The following is an 18,929-nucleotide window of genomic DNA, read 5'->3' as shown; positions in this document are numbered from 1 at the left end:
CTCAGAGGGTCTTCTGGGTTTTCAAAATGAATATTAAAATCTCCAGCAATTAACACTTTGTCTACAGAAACGACTAGGTTTGAGAGGAAATCTGCAAATTCACTAAGAAATTCCGAGTACGGCCCTGGAGGTCTGTAAATGACAATTAGCGGGATCGACTGAGCTGACTTAATATAGTTAAATACACTTATGTTACTATAAAGAATTTCAAATAAATTAAATTTGTGTCCGTGTTTTTGTACAATAGTCAAATTATCATTGTGAATAACTGCGACGCCTCCTCCTCTTCCAGTTAACCGAGGCTGGTGTATGTAGCTGTATCCAGGAGGACTAGCTTCATTTAGAGCTACATACTCGTCCTGTTTAATCCAGGTTTCTGTTAAACAGAGTATATCAAACTCCTGATCTGTGATAATTTCATTAACTATAACTGCTTTAGATGCGAGAGATCTAATATTTAACAGTCCTAGCTTCAGATCAGAGGTGCCGGCTGCGCATTCAGTCTGATCCAAGTTTGTGGTCTTTATGCTAATTAAATTACTAAAACAGACTTTCTGAGTCTTTCTAAATTTGTTTTTAGCACCATATGACTGAAATGATGTCAATGACCCTACCAGAAGCTTCTAAACCCATGACATAATTTTCTGGACTTTTCCCAGCTGTTTAAAGGAACAGTCCAACTGAATGTATGTACACTTTTAAACTATTGGAAATTTGATATACTGAATTAAAATGTTTTAATGACTTCAGCCTGAGTGTATGTAAACTTTTAACTTTAACTATAAATATATATAATCTAACACATTTAAATGTTTATCATATCATCCAAAACGTGTAATTATTGCCCAGTGTATAGTGGCAAATTTATGTCCCCCAAATCAAACATATAACTTAATCAATTAATATAACATAACATATATTTTAAAAGTGTTTTAAAATATAAGTATATTCCTGCTAACATACATTAATTTTAATCGGTATAAAAATCGAAAACAGTTTTTTTGGAGCGCAGTTTTAAGTTAAACTTAATGTTCAGCGTTCTTTTTCCCTAGGGCACTACGCAGTAAACTTCAACACAGCCCACCTCCGAAGGTTGCACTTCGGGCGCATAGTGATGACGACATCTAACGTGCGACGTGCAGGCCGGGGAGAAAGCGTGGCTGAGCGTTTCGAGGGTCACGTCTCTCCACAAAATGGTGAAATCCGGCAAACTTCGGTCCGGAACAGCGCAGAAGTTAAAGCGATGGAAGAAAGGACACAGCAGCGATTCAAACCCAGAGTCGAGCCGCTATCGACAAGCTGCCAGAAGCCGATTTTTCAGCCGGCCGATAGGTAAAAGTTAGCTAAGATGTGTTTACGCAGTGAAACGTACGGCCCCTGTGACCACGTGGGTAATGTTAGTTAAAATCCCACAGGCAGTCTGCTTCATGTTCTCGTAACGTAATGCCTAATTTAACGGTTGAGTCAGCTGTAGAGGTGTACGTTTTGTTCATTTTAATCATTTGGAAATTACAGTAGTGGTATTTTGGTTGAAAGTCCTGTTACATGTGTGATAAACACTGTGGCTGCATTTTTGCTTTCCATTGCAGTTGTGTGTATATTCTTATATTTTTCAGTGGCCCAAAAATGTGTACAAACTTCAACAGGTATATATGCCCTTTTTAAAATGTTACATTGAATAATGGCACCAATGTGTAGTATCTACAGATGTCAGTTGTCGCACCATTATTGAAATTGTCATGTGACTATCAGAAGCTCATGTTGAAGTGTATATACGCTTTTGGGCCACTCTAATAAAAATCGAGCGTTTTGAGATTATGACTGTTTACATTCTGTTTTTTCACCATACGTCATTCTTCAAACGCCTTAAAACCTCACAGTAGAGTTAGTTATTGATGGTCTGTCCGCTGAGGACGAATTTTCAATGCAAAATGGCAAAAATGTACAAGGAGGGCTCTTCCACTGTGTATACTGTTGCTTCGTCACTGGGTCGTACCCATACACCCAAGTTTCACTAACGGTCATGATCCTTGACATGAAGGACGTGTCATCCACGGCATCACAGACTTCGACATGTTCCTTCTGCTCCTGGGTCAGCTGTTGGGGATAAACTTGGCATCAACACGGCGTATGTTTAAATCAATCGTAAGGATTGTCTTGACTGTTCCGTATGGCACACTGACAACGGCAGCAATGTTGTGGACTGTTCTTGGAATATCATGCACAAGTTTCCAAATGTTTTCGACATTTTAAGGCATTAAGCTCGTCAAAAGTCTTTCTGCTCTCTCATCGTCTTCCAGTGATGGTATTGTGGTCTTGCCACTCGAACCATCTCGAACGACACCTTCCAGCATTGCCATTAAATGGACAAATCATATCAGACATCTCTGTAGCAGATTTGCCCAGTTTTATGCAGAATTTCATGTTCGCTTTTTGTTCTAACTTGCTGCCTGTGATTAATTTGCAGACATGGTAACGCACGTGGTCAGAATAGCACCAATTGCACAGCTCCTGATGTACACAGGACAATGTCTTTTTTTTTGTCTGACTGATTTTGTCTGACTTTTCGTGCAGCCTTGTGCTGCTATCTGTTGGCGGTTTACAAGATACCCCTTGTATGTTTAATAACTTGATTCTTATACTGAGGCAAGTTATCTCTGCTTCTGCATACTGTTTGATAATGCATAATTTGTTGATCGCTGCTTGTGTGCTGTTTCTTTTCTCACAGAAAAAAGTGATCTTACAGTTGATGCTCTGAAATTGCATAATGAGCTTCAGGCTGGTTCACTGGAAAGAAAGAAGGATGGTTTGGGCGATGCCATGGACGATACAGCAGCCCTGACCGAAAGAACATCCGGCACATTTCTGAGTGGCCTGTCTGATTGCTCTAATCTGACTTTTAGAAAAGTTCAGCGTTACTGGGAGTCCAACTCTGCTGCACACAAAGAGGTTTGCAATTAATAGAATTTTTTTTAAGGGGTGGAGTGTAATCTATTTGTACTGCATTAAAAATACATGCTGTATGTTCTACAGATCTGTGCTGTACTGGCAGCTGTTACTGAAGTAATTCGATCACAGGGGGGAAAGGAGACTGAGACAGAATACTTTGCTGCTTTGGTTAGTCTAAGCTATATATATATATATATATATATATATATATATAATATTATATTGTTTGTAAATTGTTTATGTTGTCCAGTTTTATAAACTCACCACAAAACCTGTTTATTCCAGATGACGACTCTTGAGGCGGTTGAAAGCAGTGAATCACTGGCTGCTGTTGCTTACCTACTCAACCTAGTGATGAAAAGGTATGTCATGCCCGCTTTCAGTCCATATAAGCTGCATAATGGACTAGAATAGGAGTTTAATGTGAATTGCAGCACAGTAGAGATATGCATAGGGAATGGTATCCTGCATGTTGGGACCTTGTGTGGTGCTGTACATTCAAGTTAGCAAGTTGATTTACTTCCAAGTTGATGTTTTTAGCAACATTTCTACTGATTCGTTGTAGTTTCAGATGTTAATTCGCTTATATTTAGCAAAATAGCACCGACCAAGTTTGTTAGAGAAAATCACAGACAAGTGCAAAAGAAAATGAGAATGTGTGCAGGATTTGGGAAACTTATTCTTGGAGCAGCTGTGATTGGTCAGAATTCATTTGGGGTTAGTGGGATGCGACTTAATAATCAGGGTGCCTTTACTGTCAAAACACTGACTGATTTGAATAACCGTTGTTATTTATATAATTTTATATATATAATATTTTTTTTTTTTATATATGTAGGGTGCCTGCTCCAGTGTTGATAAAAAAATTTTCAGATGTAGCAAAGGCCTTTATGGATGTCATGTCAAAACAAGCCACTGCCGACTGTGTCTCCTGCATTCGATGGGTACGTACAAAATATATACATCATTCTTACATTCCCATTTTTTTCCATTTTATTTATGAATCAGTTTTTTTCCCCAGTATTTGTTTTGCTCAATATTCCATGTACAGTACTTTTACGAAAGTATTTAAATTATTTTAATCAATTTACGAAAGACAAAATGTGCGCACAGAAGAAAAATCTAAATGAAATCTATATTTGGTGTGCCTACTCTTTGGCTTCAAACCAGCATCAGTTTAGGATTGTGATTGCTTATTGGACTGATTAAAAAAAATCCCCAACAAAGAACGGGCGGAAAGCAGTTTCACTCAGGTAGAACCATCTACTGTCTGGAGCAGTCTGGCCAGAAGGTCTTCTGGGAAAAATTGCAGCCAAAAGCCATAACTTTTGGCTTGAGTCGCTTAGCCTTGGAAACAAGAAATACTTGGCTGTAGCACGAGGCAGGTTTTTGCCAAAAGGCTGCAGAGCGCTACAATATTGAGTATCTGCCGGCAACATTAAAGCATGGTGAAAGTTCCTTACAGGTTTGGGGCTGCGTTTCTGCATTGGATCTCCAATTCCAAATAGATTAATTGTGTCCTCAGTGCTTAGAAATACAGCCTTATCCATCAAGAGGCATCATTCTTGCCTATCTCGTTAAGAACTATCTTCAGAGTAGAGAATGGTAAAGGGTGATGGTTTGGCCCCCACAGAGCCATCTCAAGAAGTCTGTCTGGGATTACATGGAGAGACAGAAGGATATGAGGCAGCTTACATTCACAGAAGATCTGTGTCTGTATGACTTCTATCTTTAAAAGTATTTTTACTTTACAGATCTTGTCCTGCCTGACGACTTTGCTGAGGAAGCAGGATCTCTCTGTGTGGAGTTATCCATCCACCCTTCAGGTGTATCACGGCTTGCTCAGCTTCACTGTGCACTCAAAACCAAAGGTCTGCATTTCAGAACTTCATTTACATTCTTTTTTACAGTAATGTGTGTCTTCCCCCCCAAAAAAAAACAAACAAGCATACAAATAAGTATCCAATTATAGAATTAGGTCCATGTCTCATAACTCAGGACTGTTGGATATGGCTATATTTGTGAGAATCATGGGCTGGGGGGGTTCAGTGGTAGCAACTGTAGTGCCCTGCAGTTCGGAAAGTCCCAAGTTTAAACCCCATCACCGTTGGGCCCTTAAACAAGTAGTCTAACCCTCAAATGCTCAAATGTAATTTTCCTATATTTTCATCTGTAATAACCACTTTTGGCAGCCGTTGGACATTATTATGGTCAGAGCTCGTAGCCTCTACCAGTGTGTTGTAATAAAAACAAGTATGGAGGAGCATGACACAGATGCACCAATGCATATATATATATATATATATATATATATATATATATATATATATATATATATATATATATATATATATATAAGAGAAAATATAATCTAAACTTGCTTATATTACTTGAACCCTATATTAATGCCGGGTAGAACCTCCATTTGCTCTCGGAACAGTCTTATTTCTTTATGGCATGGATTCCACATGATTTTGGAAAATTTTCTTTGGGACGCCGGTCCGTAATTTCTTGACTGCACCGCACAATTCCTTCAGCCTTTTCAGGTGCACTTTCATGCTGTGAATCTTCCATGCTGCTACGTGCCAAAGGTGCTCTACTGTATTCAGATCCGGTGATGGGAAAGGCCAATAAAGGATACTGATCTCGGTGTCATGTTCATGAAACTTTTGCTTTCGGCACACCAGCAGTACTCAAATAGACTGTGGCCTTGAAGTCGTGATTGAAAGCCTCCACAAGCCTGGACTGGTGACACAAAGCAGGATGGGTCCATGGATTTACCTTTACATTTAAGCATTTGGCAGGTGCCTTTACCCAGAGTGACTTGCGTTTAATTGCATTTTTTACATGTGAGCAATTGAGGGTTAATGGCTTTACTCGAGGGCTCAACAGTGGCAACGTGGTGGGGTTTGAACCCAGGACCTTCTGACTAGTAGTCTAATGCCTTGGACTACTGATCAGAGCTAACCCTGATTGACTACCACTGAGCTAACCCTGATTGATGCTGCTGAAAACAGAGTCTGACCCTACCACCCATATGCCTTTGACCAGGCTACATTTTTTCAGTCTTTTAATAGTCCAGTTTTGATGATTTTTTTTTTTATGCACCAGTTAGAGGCTAACTTTAGAAAATGTTATGCATGAAAATCCCAAGAGATTATCAGGTATAGTCATGCATTCTGGAATAGTTAAAAACGGCTTGCATGCCACAACAGTCATGCCAGGCTGTGATCATCAAATCATTAAGATCAGTTTCCCCCATTCTGATGGTTGATGTGAACATTGGTCAAAACTGTTGTCCTGCACCTGCATAATTTTATCCATTGCACTCCTGCCGCTTGATTTTGCTGATTAGAGGATTGCATAAGTGAGTAGGCATAACTAATGTGCACTTAAGTGTACATAAGTTCTTAAGAAAGTGCTCCAAAAGTTTGTATCATATTTAAATATATATATAATTTGCATTATTTTATATCCTAAGACTTATAAGCCCACTAACTACAAGTCTTCTGATGTTTTGCATGCTTTTCAGGCCACAAGTTTCACTAGGTTATAGTCTGACTTGCTGTGTAGGCTTAGACGTACATGTAGTGCTATGCACTGTTTGACACAGGTGAATTAACTAGATACATGTAAAGTCAAATTGGGGGCTTTTTGTAGTTCATTAACATAATGCGGCAGCTCCTTATTAGTGTACTTCGTTTGTCTACGCTGCATAAGTCTCCTCTATCACAGATAATAAAAGCGATTGCTGATTTGCTGCATGTTACAGGTGCGTAAAGCAGCTCAGCAGGGTGTGTGCGCCATCCTGCGTGGTAGTGACTGCATGTTTGGAGAGAACGCTCCCAGCCACCATCCTGCTGCTGTTACTACAGCAAACTACTGCGTTAAAGAGATGGAGAAGGCAGGAGGTAGGGTGTTATCAGGTGTTTTGAGTGTGGATTAGGTTTCGATTAACGTGAAAAGTTTACCATGCTGCATTATGAATTTAAACAGGTAGCAAGGAAGATACGACCACACTGCATGTGCTGGGGCTCCTGAAGGAGCTGATTACTACATTTCCCCTCAGCTCGATAAAGGCTTGCTGTGAGACTCTTCTTCGTGTTATGACCCTGAGTCATGCGGTAAGAAGACCTCACTAGTTTCAGTTGCTTTCAGGGCATGGATTTGCTCGCTCTGACATTGTTTTTCTCTTCTTTTGTTTAAAGCTAGTGACGGCGAGCGCCATGCAGGCTTTCCACAAGCTCTTCAGTGTAAAACAAAAGCCCTCCAACATGACTGCAGCACTCAATGCACAGATTATCACAGTAAATCTGGCTTACATGCAGCATCACACACACAGTGATATTGTTCCAGGGCTATGTTTATTTAATAGATTAATGCTACTTACTGCTTTAACTCGATTTTCTTCTTGCTAGGTTCTGTATGAGTATATCCCCAGTGAGAACGACTTGCAGCCATTGCTAGCCTGGCTTGCTGTCATGGAGAAAGCCCACATCCATTTGTCCAGGTAGGGGTTAGTGCTTAATTATTGTGATTGTGGGTTTATCTGCTGTGTGGCTTAGTGAGGAAAGGAAAACTGAAATCTGTTGTGTTTAGCTTACAGAGCTCTTTGAGTCTGGGTCACCTTCCTCGGTTCTTTTCCGCTACCATGCCCTGTCTCCTTTCCCCGCACACTCAGGTTGTCTCTGCCGCCGCACAGACTCTGAAGGTATGGTATGAATGGTTTATAATGGTTCTGTGTGTCTGTTGTTGTTTTTTTGGAGTAAAAGGTTTCTGTCATATGCAACTGGTAGTAATTGGAATTGCTCAATACAATATTACCATCTGATTTGTATTGTGCTTCCGTTAGTATCAGGATTTTATGTTTCCCCTTTCAATAGTGAATATTTGTTAGTAATAATATTTGTTGTAATATATAGTAATGAGAGCTTGTTACAATTCTAAACAAATAATTTGTAAGACACTGTGCTCACTGCCCATGTGTGAAAAACGCACCACCTGTAGGATTATAGAGGAACGGATTTCACACACGAGTCACATGAGCCACACAAAAGAATTGCAACATTGTAATCATTAAGTAAACTAAATTAGCAATAAAGGCCTATTAAATTATACCCTCTGAATTTCTAGTTTTCATGGGAAATGCTGTTGCTTCTGTTGGTGGTTTTGTTATTAAACCTGAAATCAGGACGATATAAAACACCTTAATACGCAGTTATGGTTCACGGTTAAGGAAGTAATCATTTGTCTGTGTTGAGAGTGTAAGAGCGAGGAGTGTAATGCATTATTTCAATTCTCTAGTGAACAAATGAAATTATTGGACTTGTATGTTTTATCAAGGTGAATGTCTGCTAGGCTTGCACAAGAGTTTATAATGTCCTTGTGCTGGACTTTATTTGTCCCACGTGCCTCAGATGCCTAATCCACAAACGATTATCATCATTTTCATTGGTGCTAAAAGAGCAGCTTCCATATAAATAAAAATCCAACCTACCGTCCAATCACATGGTCGATTTAGTGGAATTTGTACTGTGGGTTTGTACTGCTGCTGTGTTGAGCCTGATGCTTCTCATCCTAGACCCTGATCAGTGAATGCGTGGCACCTCATATGGCAGAGATCGGACCTGTTCTACCCAGTGTATCTTCTGGTAATGGGCTTTCCATCTGTAAGATGTTCCGGTAAGCTTGGGTTCGTTCAATATTCACTCTTTATGACAACGGTATATTTATACCTATCCGTTTTTAAATTTCATCTCCATTTATTTCAAAGAAGCTAGAATTCTACATCAATAGTTTAAGTTTAAATGTCACACAGCCCAGTTTATATTTTGTGCAGAGGATGAAAGTTTTTCCTCACATTGTGTTGTAGGGTTGTAGAGGAAGGCTTGTCCTATCGCTTCCATGCTTCATGGCCGTTTGTGCTGCAGATCCTTGGCAGCTTCTACAAAGCTGCAGGGAAACAAGCTCATCCTGTTATGATGAAGGTGAGAGCTCTGATGTTGGCATTCTAAAATTTCAGGTATTAATGGTTTGCATTGCAATGTAGCCAAGTCTTCAGTTAATTTAAATTTTTTTGTGGTAAGAAAATAACGATTTTATCCCACTTGTGTGGTTTTTGTGTGTTGTTGCTTCTCAGAGTCTGCAGTCTCTGAGTGACCTGCGTGCGACACCGCAGTTCCCGTTCTGTGGAGAGTTGGATTTGGCGGTAGGTGCTGCAGTGGAGAGCATGGGCCCACAGGTCGTCCTCGGCGCTGTCCCACTCCTCATTACTGGGACTGAGTAAGTCACTATAAAAGAACACCATAGTTAATGTTGTGTTTTTCACATTTTAGATGACTGTCTGGGCCGGCGATGTCTATTCATGCACCCCAATCAATAGTAATGGATCCAAGCCTAGAAAAATCTGATGTATTCTGACAGTATTTAAAAAACAGTAGAGTTTTTCACAACAAACCTGAAATGTTACAATCATTTCCAGTGATATACCAATTTTTGGCAATCATCCTTGTTGGTAGAAATCAGGCTGATAAAGCACCAGTAATTTCTCTCAAAAACTTGCATTCATAAAAAGCCTAATCTACAGTACTTGGTGACTTGTTAAATATGTAACCCTCCATTGCACTCGCCAATATTATAACCCAAAAACGGTGATTTAGGACTTCTATGCTTTTCTTCCTCCCCGCATGTGCAAACCAGCCGATTTCAGTCACTGGCGGATTGATTTATTGCTTCTATGTTAAAAGTGGAAAACAATAATATTTTAAAACCTGTGGTGTGTTCCAACTTTCTCTATTGGAAGGATTGTTTACATGCCTGCTAGTGCAAAATCATACACTTTCTGAGAGAATTCTCAGGGCTGTCTCTCAAACTGCATGACTCATGAGTTGTTAGGATGAAAAAAATCTTATGGGAATAAAATACTTTTATTACACATCAATGTAGCCATTACAGTTCAAAACTCATATAAAATGTTTACTTGCATACCCAAAAAGTATGCAGGTATGATGTGTACTTTTCTAATTGTTTTAAATGTGCTTTTTATTTTATTTTTGCCCCGTCCTTCCAGTGACGACCTGGAGTTCCCACGCAGCTGGCTCATTCCCGTCATCCGAGACAATGTAAAGAACACCCAGCTGGAATACTTCATCTCTTACTTCCTTCCCCTAGCATCCACACTGAAACAGAGAGGTGACTGTGTACATTATTTGAAACATAAAAATTGCTATTTTATAATGCACACTAAATAAATATATTGATTTGCAGCTCATGTTGCATGTGTTTGAGGTCAGGTAGAATGTTTTCCAACTCTGGTGTACTTTCTTTTTCAGCGGATGAATTTGAGAAGGCAGGGCAGAAGCTGGTTGCAAAAGTATATCAGACATTACAGTTGCAGGTAAGATTGTCAATCCATGCACTGGGTTAAGTTCCATAGGCGAGTTTAAAGTAATTATTGTTTATTATTATTATTATTATTATTATTATTATTATTATTATTACTACTATTATTCATGTAAACATTAACTGGATATTTTTAATGTCTTCCACCTTAGATCTGGTCGATGCTTCCTGGATTCTGCACTAAACCCACTGATGTGGTCAGCTCATTTAAGGGCATTGCCCGCTCATTGGGTATGGCCATCACTGATCGCACTGATCTTCGCATGTGCATTTACCAGGCCCTGCGCACACTCATCTACAAGAGCTGTGAGACAGGTCAGAAACTTTGTGCATGTGTGTGCCTATTCAGCATTCAGTACATATACTGTATGTACAGTCCATCTTAAAAATTAATATTGTGAAAGTTTATATATTCTTCCTAATTGAATTGTTTTTATTCATACTTTTTTTTATTATGGCTTAAAGCTTATAAAAATAAAAATCTATATTCAAAAATATTAGAATGTTTCCAAAGATCAATCATAAAAGCATTAACAGGACAAAAATGTCCAACTTTTAAAAACTAGAAGTGTGAGTGAGCATTTATGAACTCAGTATTTTGTCAGAGTATCTTTAGCGTGCATTACTGCATCAGTGCGGCATGTCGACGAGTCTGAGGCATTCGTAAAGACCAGGTTGCTTTAATAGCAGTCTTTATTGTTGGGTCAGGTGTTTCTCATTCTTCCTCCTGACAATAGCCCATAGCTTCTCTGTGGGGGTCAGGTCAGGTGGCTGGCCAATCAAGTGATATCATCATATCATTGATATCGATAATCAGTAATATCATGGTCAGCAAACCAGTTAGTGGTATTTTTGACACTGTGGGCAGGTGCTCGATGAGGAAATCCGCACCTTCATAAAGCTTGTCAGCAGATAGAAGTATTAGTCCTACAGAAGAATAATATATTTTTTTTGTTTGTTCTTTGCTGCAGAAGAGGAGAAGGCAGAAGTGGGCCGCTTCGCTAAGAACTTTTTGCCCATTCTGTTTAACGTGCACACGCAGCAGCCGCCACCCAGAGAAAGTGACCCGTCCAGACTGGCTGTGCTCGACACCATCAGAGCTTACCTGACCATTACTGATCCCAAGGTAGCTTATTTTAACTCCTATTTTACTTGTCGTAATTCTACTTTTTTGTACACCTGATATTCTAAGGAATGACAAGGAATAGAAGGGTCAGACTGATTTATTCTTATTCTCCTTTAAGGTGGTAGGCACATTTCTGCTAAAAGCTCTGGAAAGGCTCAGCAGCCCTGACAGCACGGAGTTTTCACGGTAAAAACAACTTCACTTCAACGGATCTTAACCAAACACTGCTTTATTGCCAGTCTGATTTTTGGCGTACTTTCAAAGAACTGAAAACTATGTGACAAATTAGAACTTAATCTTATCTTAATCTTATGAATACTTTGAGTAGCCTGAAATAGCAGTTACAGATCCTTAGTTCTCATCGAGGCATTGCATCAAGTCCGAAGTAAACTTGCCTTCCGTGAAAAAGGCAGTTGAAATGCTTTTATACAATAATATATATATATATATATATATATGTACATTTTTAATAAAAATTTTTTACAAACTTTTGCATATGAACACTATTCAGCGCACTGCTATTGTAATTGATTTTTTTGTGCATTTCTCCCCAGGCTTACCGTAATGGATTTGGTTGTCGCAATGTCTGCATTTGTGGAGGAAGAGGCTATGGCACAAACATACCAACAAATCAAACCTTACTTGGAGGTGTGACTCACAGATATTCAATTTCAAATGACGTTGTGTAACTTTCACTTACAGTTGGCGCTAATGTTTTTGTTTTTGTCTGCGTCTGCCTGCTGAAGAGTAAGGATTCTGGTATTCAAAAGAAAGCGTACCGGGTGTTGGAGGAGATGTGTGGAGGAGAGAGAGAGCAGTGTAAGCGTTTTGTTCTGGCCAATCTGGAACAGCTCAAGGTGGTCCTTCTGGACAACCTGAAAAGCGCATCCTCACCTGCCAAAAGAGTAAGAGCTCTGTCTGATGGTTGATCCACACAGTTCTAAAACAGTAGTAAAATTACAATTTCATTTAATTTTCTCTTTTACAGCCCAGACTGAAGTGTCTCAGTCACATTGTGAAGCAGCTGAACGAAGAGCACAAGGACTTCATCACTGCACTTCTTCCTGAGGTAACTCCTGCACACTGGTGTTTTCATAAGCTAGTGTAGTGTATTTCTGTCTGTGTGAGACTGGGACGCTCATAATGATGTTGACATCTTGTGTCAGGTTATAATTTGCACTAAGGAAGTCTCTGTCGGGGCACGCAAAAACGCCTACGCCTTGTTGGTGGAGATCGGCAATGCCTTTGTCCGGTTCTATGGAAACAACAAAGGTAAGTCTGCTTTTTGCCCCCTCAAAAAGTTTCAGGAAAGTAATTTAAAGTGTTGTTCAGTAGCTGGCATAAAAGAATCCATAAGTAAAGGATTTTTGTAATACGGATCAAAATAATTTTTTGACCCAATTAGGGATGCACATATCCCTTCAAGTTGTTAGCCATATCAGCATGCACAAAACAGCACTTGTCCCTTTAAAAAAAAAATGCCTTGTTTTCTTTTTTTATTGTTTATTGCATAGTCTCTATCCAGTAGCCTAGTAATAGAGAATTCTCCTGTTTATTACAGTTGGCGAGATTGTGTTTTTCAGCTAGGGTAAAGACCAGTTACGTGGTTTTCCTTGGCTGTCTGTTATTGTGGTGATGCTCTTGTGGTCGCTGTTGGGACAAGATGTTCTAGTAACTCGATGTTCAAGCGACAATGCCTACAATCTTTTGGTGTTTACAGTCAACATTTTATCTGTTTATTTTCTAAATACTTGAAAATGTGACATAATGTATGTTAAGCCTATTATTTCTAGTCTATCCTTAAATTACACGAGGTGGCCTTAAAAAAATAATGGCTCTTATGTAACTTGACAATACCTGGAGACCCTGCACACAAGTAAGCATCCTGTAGGTTACTTCCATAGACAAACAAATTTTGTCTGACGTCTTTTTTCTTTTCACTGTGGATAACTACTTAGTTGATTAATAATGGATTTGCCATGGAGTGTCTGATTTCCAGTATGTGGCCTTTCCTATTCAGCATTTAATAGCCACATTAAGTTTTGTGGCCCATGTAAGAACTACTTCAGCTCCCATTAATTGAGCGATTCAGTCATCATTCATTATGTCCCTCTATTATTTATACCATTTATCCCATCTAAAGTCATGGCAGCCTGGAGTCTATACTGGAAAACCAAGGGTATCAGACAGCAAAACTCGCGCATGCACATGCACTATGGGTAATTTGGGACTGTCAATCAGCCCTATACCCTGTCTTAGGACTTTGGAAGAAAACCGGAGGTGCAAGTCAACACTATGCCACGTACCCCCTCATTTATTATATACAAATAATTTTTCTGTAATTTTTTTTTCCCCGCTCAGACTGGTTGGGATTGCATTTCTTCTTTACCTGTCAACTGAGTGGTGGAGAATGTCACACACAGAACTGAACGACTTTATCAAATTATTTGTTATTTTTCAAATATTGTGATTTGCAATTTAAACTGTGATTATGTAACCATTCTTTACACCATTTAGTATTCAAACATATTTGTCAAAGCTAAGAGCAAATAACTGGACAAATGATCTAATTAAGAGGATGTTTGCCAATATTTATTTTACACCTCAAAATAATTAATTAAAGAAATCAAACAAATAAAGTTATTGACAAACTACATTATTTCCAGACTATGCGTATATTACCTGTAATTGTAGCCTTCGCATTGCAACTTATTTATTTATTTATTTTTTCACACACATACAATGGGGTAATATGCACTTAATGCTGTAAGCAGCTCAGAAATATGCATTGCTTTGCAATATCCTTTTATATTTTTACTAAAAATAACTGAAATCCCTGAATGTTTCAGATGCCTTGAATGAGTGCTTGGGTCATGTGTATGTTGGACTCACTGGATCAGTCACAATGATAACCTGCACTGTGCTGGCCCTTACCAGACTAGTGTTTCAGTTCAAAGGTAACCATCATTATGATTTAGATATCCATATATGAAGAGCATACATCATTCAACAGGACCGTGTGTAGAGGTCTGGTTTTGATCATGATTTCTTCCTTAGACTGCTTAGATGTATCACCACTGGAGCAGCTCCTGCAAAACATCTGCTTGCTGCTCTCCAGCAGGACACGGGAGATTGTCAAGGCTTCTTTAGCCTTCATCAAAGTCATCCTCTTCATCCTGGATGTAAAAGTTCTAGCCAGTCATCTGACCCTTATTGTAAGTATGGAAGGCAAACATGTAATGTTTCTGTTTTAAAATACTACTTCACGATAAAATCAATAGATCACATGACATTTTAAATGATCACATTTTTTCCTCTCTCAGATGGACGGCATTAGTGGTATGAAAGACGATATGAGAAGGCACTGTAGAACGAATCTGAAAAACATTTTCACTAAATTAGTCCGCAAGTTTGGGTAGGTTTACCTAATCCTTTCAAAAATGTACTGCTACATGTAATTTTGCATTGTATAAATATTTAATAACTGTCCCGTCTATGCTTATGTCCGTACCTAGTTTTGAGCTGGTGAAGAGCATGCTGCCTGCGGAGTTCCATAAGGTACTGGCCAATATCCGTAAAGTGGAGGCTAGAACGAAGAGACGCAAACAGCTGAACAAGGCTGAGGAAGACGGTTCAGACAGTGAGGAAGATCTACCCAAAGCTAAGACTGACAGGTGCTTAGATTTTTGTTCATGTACATTTAATAATGTGTGTAATATTAGACTGTCCACATCATAAGAATATAAAGCCCCACACTTTTTTTTTTTTTTTTTTTTTTTAAAGAGTTTAGAGATTAAAGAGATAGAAGGAAGCACTGACATTAACATCCTTTTCCTCTGTCCCCGCAGTATTGAGGACGTCCTGGCAGACTCGGACTCTGATGACTCAGAGGATGAGAAGCCTAAGAAAGGCCAGAAGAAGCCAGTTAAACAAAAAGCGCAGGCCTGGCTGAAAGAAGGCGTGTCTGACGAACCGCTCAATTTCCTTGACCCTAAAGCAGCACAGAGAGTTCTATGTAATATTTTAAATTTTTTTTTTTTTAGCTTTTTCAATAGGATAAGTAAACAGTAATATTAATAGCTACATGTTAGACGTTGTTCATTTATTTGTATTTCCTTTTATTTGTTTTGCACAGCCACCAACCCTGACTTGAAAAAATCTTCCAAGAGGGAGCACGGCTTCAAGATGACATCAGATGGGAGACTGATCATTAAAGATGACGATGAGAAGGATGATGGATCTAAAGGCAAGATATGATGTTGTGCGGATGTCTTACTAACACAAGTGCTGTTAGTGCTTCTCAATCCATCCCAGTTCTTATGTTTTGTGAGTTGTAATGGAGCAAATGTGCGAACTCTATTGTGGTGGGATGATTTGAGAATCACTGCTTTACCTCCCAACAGCTTCCACTCTAATTTAAGACCTGCCTTGTGCTCAGCTCCATAATATACCAACACTTGACATCTTGTGTATTTTATGTATGTCATATACTCGCATTCTTACTGTGTGATGCTATACTTTGCTGTTCTAGATTTATGTCTATTTACACATTAAATGGGATTGTGCTTGTTCTTCAGGTGACAAGGAAATGGATGACATCCTGAAAGAGGCTGGAGTAAAAACAGTCAGTACTTAATGATCTTTTATATCTTGAATATTGTGTTGTATACCCATGCAAATAAACATAGTTTAATGTTTGAATCTTTTTTTTTTTTTTTTTGGAGCAGAAAAAAAGCCAGAAGAGGAAAATCGAAGATGATGTCGATGACGACATGGAGATTGAGCCGCAAATGAAATATAAGGGTATGAAATATCTCATCTGTAAGCAAATTACTGACACAGAAAATGTGTGGAATTGTATTTGTCTGTATTTTAGCAACATTGTTTCAAACTAGATTTCTTTCTATAATTAAATAACCACTTTTTTTTTTATTTGAACTCAGCTGGTGGCGTTGGGATTCACAGACCACTGGGAGGAAAAGAGGAGTCAGGTGCTGGATACAAAGCTAAGGTAACGTTGTCTCTAATAGTTATTATGGTATCGGCATTAATATTTACTAGTAAAGATTTGATTGACTTGATTGATGGATTAATTTAAATACCTACTGCTTTTGGGTTCTCAAATCTAATTATTTAGCTGTTGATTAAAAAAAGAACATTGTTATCCTTTCTATAACAACATGCACAGTGACTTGTAGAGATGATTCAGTTACGTACCATGATTGCTTTGTGTGGCAATACATATATAATAGTGATGCGCGGGTTGTCTGGTAACCCGCCGACCCCACGGGTTGGGTTGGGGCGGGTAAAGAAATTGTCACTTTATTTGCGGGGCAGGTTGGGGCGGGTCATTAAAAACAAAATTAATGTATGTTGCGTGCAATTCCCTATAGCCTATATTAAATATTTGGGAATATCTATTTTTTATATTTTATTAAGTTCTTTGATAAGGTTACGTCACGTGACAAGTCACGAAAGCGCCAAGCAGCTACCGCTGCCAGTCACAACAAAAACAAAGAAATAAAAGTGAGGATGGAAGACAAGGTGCGGGAGAAATTGAGGTCGGGAATTTACATAATTAAAAGAAAAAAAGGTTAGGCTGCTAAATCTAATGTTTGGGACCGGTTTTAGGCTAGTATGTCTATTTAATGGGTGCGGGGCGGGTTGTAAAAATAGACACAGTGGTGCGGGGTGGGCCAAATAATTTCATAAAAGCAGGACCCGCGGGTTGGAAAAATACCTGTCCCGCGCATTACTAATGTATAACTACACTGAAATCAATTTATATTTTTGCATTTGAGGTAAAACGCAGCAGTTCCGCTGTTTTCCTACAGGTGGTGCACTCTAAACTTTTCACACATTGGCATGCAAAACTATTTGAAATTACAATGGAACCTTGTATTACAAGCATGATTCGTTACAGAAGCAGGCTCATATTTCAAAACACTCGTAAACCAAATCGAACTTTCCCATAAGAAATAATGGAAACTCAAATTATTTGTTCCACAGCTCCAAAAATAAATACATAAAAAATTAACACAAAATATAAAGTTAAAAAAATAAAATTAACCTGCACTTTACCTTTAAAAAAAAAAAAAGGAAAAGGAAAAAAATTTTCCGACTGAAGTGTTTCCGTTTGTGCGCTCAGGCGCTGTGTACAGTGGGGCAAAAAAGTATTAAGTAAGCCACCAATTGTGCAAGTTCTCTCACTTAAAAAGATAAAGGATGCCTATAATTTTTATCATAGGTATACCTCAACTATCATTGATGACTGATGTTTTAGCACAGCCCCCTGTGTTTTATTCATTTACATAATCTTAAATTATGTGACAAGTGCAAAGTCTCTAATAAGCATGTTGTTAATGCAGAAAGGAAAAGGTGACATTAAGAAAAAGGGGAAGCACGACCCATATGCCTACATCCCTCTTAAGAAGGCCCAGCTAAACCGCAGGTAATAAAGCTACGCAGTCTCTGAATACATTTGACCAATGTTTTGTGATGTACTCAGACTGAAAGGCTGATCTTGTGTTCACAGGAAAAAGGCCAAACTGCAGGGCCAGTTTAAGGGCATGGTCAGAGGAGCTCAGAAGGGAGCACTGTCTGGAAAAAGAATGCAGAAAAATAAAAGGAGAACCTGAGTCATATATAAACATGTGCAATATGTTTAAATCCGGATGGGATTTGTTTATGGACTATCTTTAAAAAGTTATAATTCAGATCGGATGACGTCATCATGCTGAATTGTGGCTTGGGAATGTGAGGAGAGTTGTACGGCTGTTCCACTACAGAGATTACAACTGTGTTCCTTTGATCAGCGTGTGATCCTTTCCAGCAAACTGTTATTTTTAAAGGTGGAAATGGGTGGAATACACGAGATGGTATTGTGAGATAAATGTATTTATGTCTTGGAAAGTAAACATAGCTAAACCAAAAAGAGAGGGGTGTGTTGTCTTTATTACTGATTGGCAATGAAAGAAAGCAAGGCATATGTTTGTTAGAAAACAGTGTAAATCAGTGCCTTTTTTTAAAAACTTAAATTGAAATATGGCAGCAATGTGTAGTATTATGTTCCCTTTAACGATGCTAGTAGCTTTTTTTTTTTTCTTTATGTTGAAGCACACACACACACACACACACACACACACACACACATACATACATACATACATACATACATACATACATACATACTTCCCTAAATGCATTGAAAATTGCTTGGGACAATTTTAATAACACAATAGTGTGATTTTTATTTAAAAAAAAAAATACTATTTGTCCAGCAGGGGTCAGAAGTGTAATTTAACAAGGCAGACATGAAAACAAGCCATATCAGTCACTGCGTTTCTGATCCTACGTACTGTACACCCAAGCACCTCACTCTTAAATTATTTTTCCCACACACATTTTCTTCTTTATGTACTTGAATGTCTACATGTGGGCTCCAGTCTTCTAT

General features: G+C 38.7%; 1 protein-coding gene across 1 annotated transcript; it reads left to right on the top strand.

The window, feature by feature from the left end:
- The first annotated feature begins 1,140 nt into the window (after nucleotides 1-1,140).
- On the top strand, nucleotides 1,141-18,412 carry rrp12 (ribosomal RNA processing 12 homolog). The gene is made up of 34 exons (XM_053502882.1): nucleotides 1,141-1,332; nucleotides 2,729-2,949; nucleotides 3,034-3,117; nucleotides 3,235-3,311; nucleotides 3,788-3,893; nucleotides 4,704-4,820; nucleotides 6,722-6,860; nucleotides 6,946-7,073; nucleotides 7,158-7,256; nucleotides 7,368-7,459; nucleotides 7,549-7,660; nucleotides 8,531-8,631; nucleotides 8,822-8,936; nucleotides 9,089-9,231; nucleotides 10,019-10,140; nucleotides 10,281-10,345; nucleotides 10,503-10,665; nucleotides 11,322-11,476; nucleotides 11,595-11,662; nucleotides 12,031-12,124; nucleotides 12,223-12,381; nucleotides 12,465-12,545; nucleotides 12,643-12,748; nucleotides 14,326-14,433; nucleotides 14,534-14,691; nucleotides 14,800-14,891; nucleotides 14,992-15,150; nucleotides 15,325-15,491; nucleotides 15,612-15,722; nucleotides 16,054-16,100; nucleotides 16,204-16,279; nucleotides 16,420-16,487; nucleotides 17,845-17,927; nucleotides 18,012-18,412. The coding sequence occupies exons 1-34, from the start codon at nucleotides 1,194-1,196 to the stop codon at nucleotides 18,112-18,114; spliced, it is 3,858 nt and encodes a 1,285-aa protein (XP_053358857.1). The 5' UTR covers nucleotides 1,141-1,193; the 3' UTR covers nucleotides 18,115-18,412.
- The last annotated feature ends 517 nt before the right edge of the window (nucleotides 18,413-18,929 follow it).

Source organism: Clarias gariepinus, chromosome 8 (assembly GCF_024256425.1).
Source record: "Clarias gariepinus isolate MV-2021 ecotype Netherlands chromosome 8, CGAR_prim_01v2, whole genome shotgun sequence".
Classification (NCBI taxonomy): Eukaryota; Metazoa; Chordata; class Actinopteri; order Siluriformes; family Clariidae; genus Clarias; species Clarias gariepinus.
This window is presented reverse-complemented; position numbering and strand designations above follow the sequence as displayed.

Bases quoted from the DNA above. Each gene is read 5' to 3' on its own strand.
- rrp12 (XM_053502882.1), top strand. From the start codon at position 1,194: ATGGTGAAATCCGGCAAACTTCGGTCCGGAACAGCGCAGAAGTTAAAG. The intron at 7,661-8,530 runs GTATGGTATGAA...TTCTCATCCTAG, and splicing joins CCGCCGCACAGACTCTGAAG to ACCCTGATCAGTGAATGCGT. The intron at 15,492-15,611 runs GTAATATTTTAA...TGTTTTGCACAG, and splicing joins AGCAGCACAGAGAGTTCTAT to CCACCAACCCTGACTTGAAA.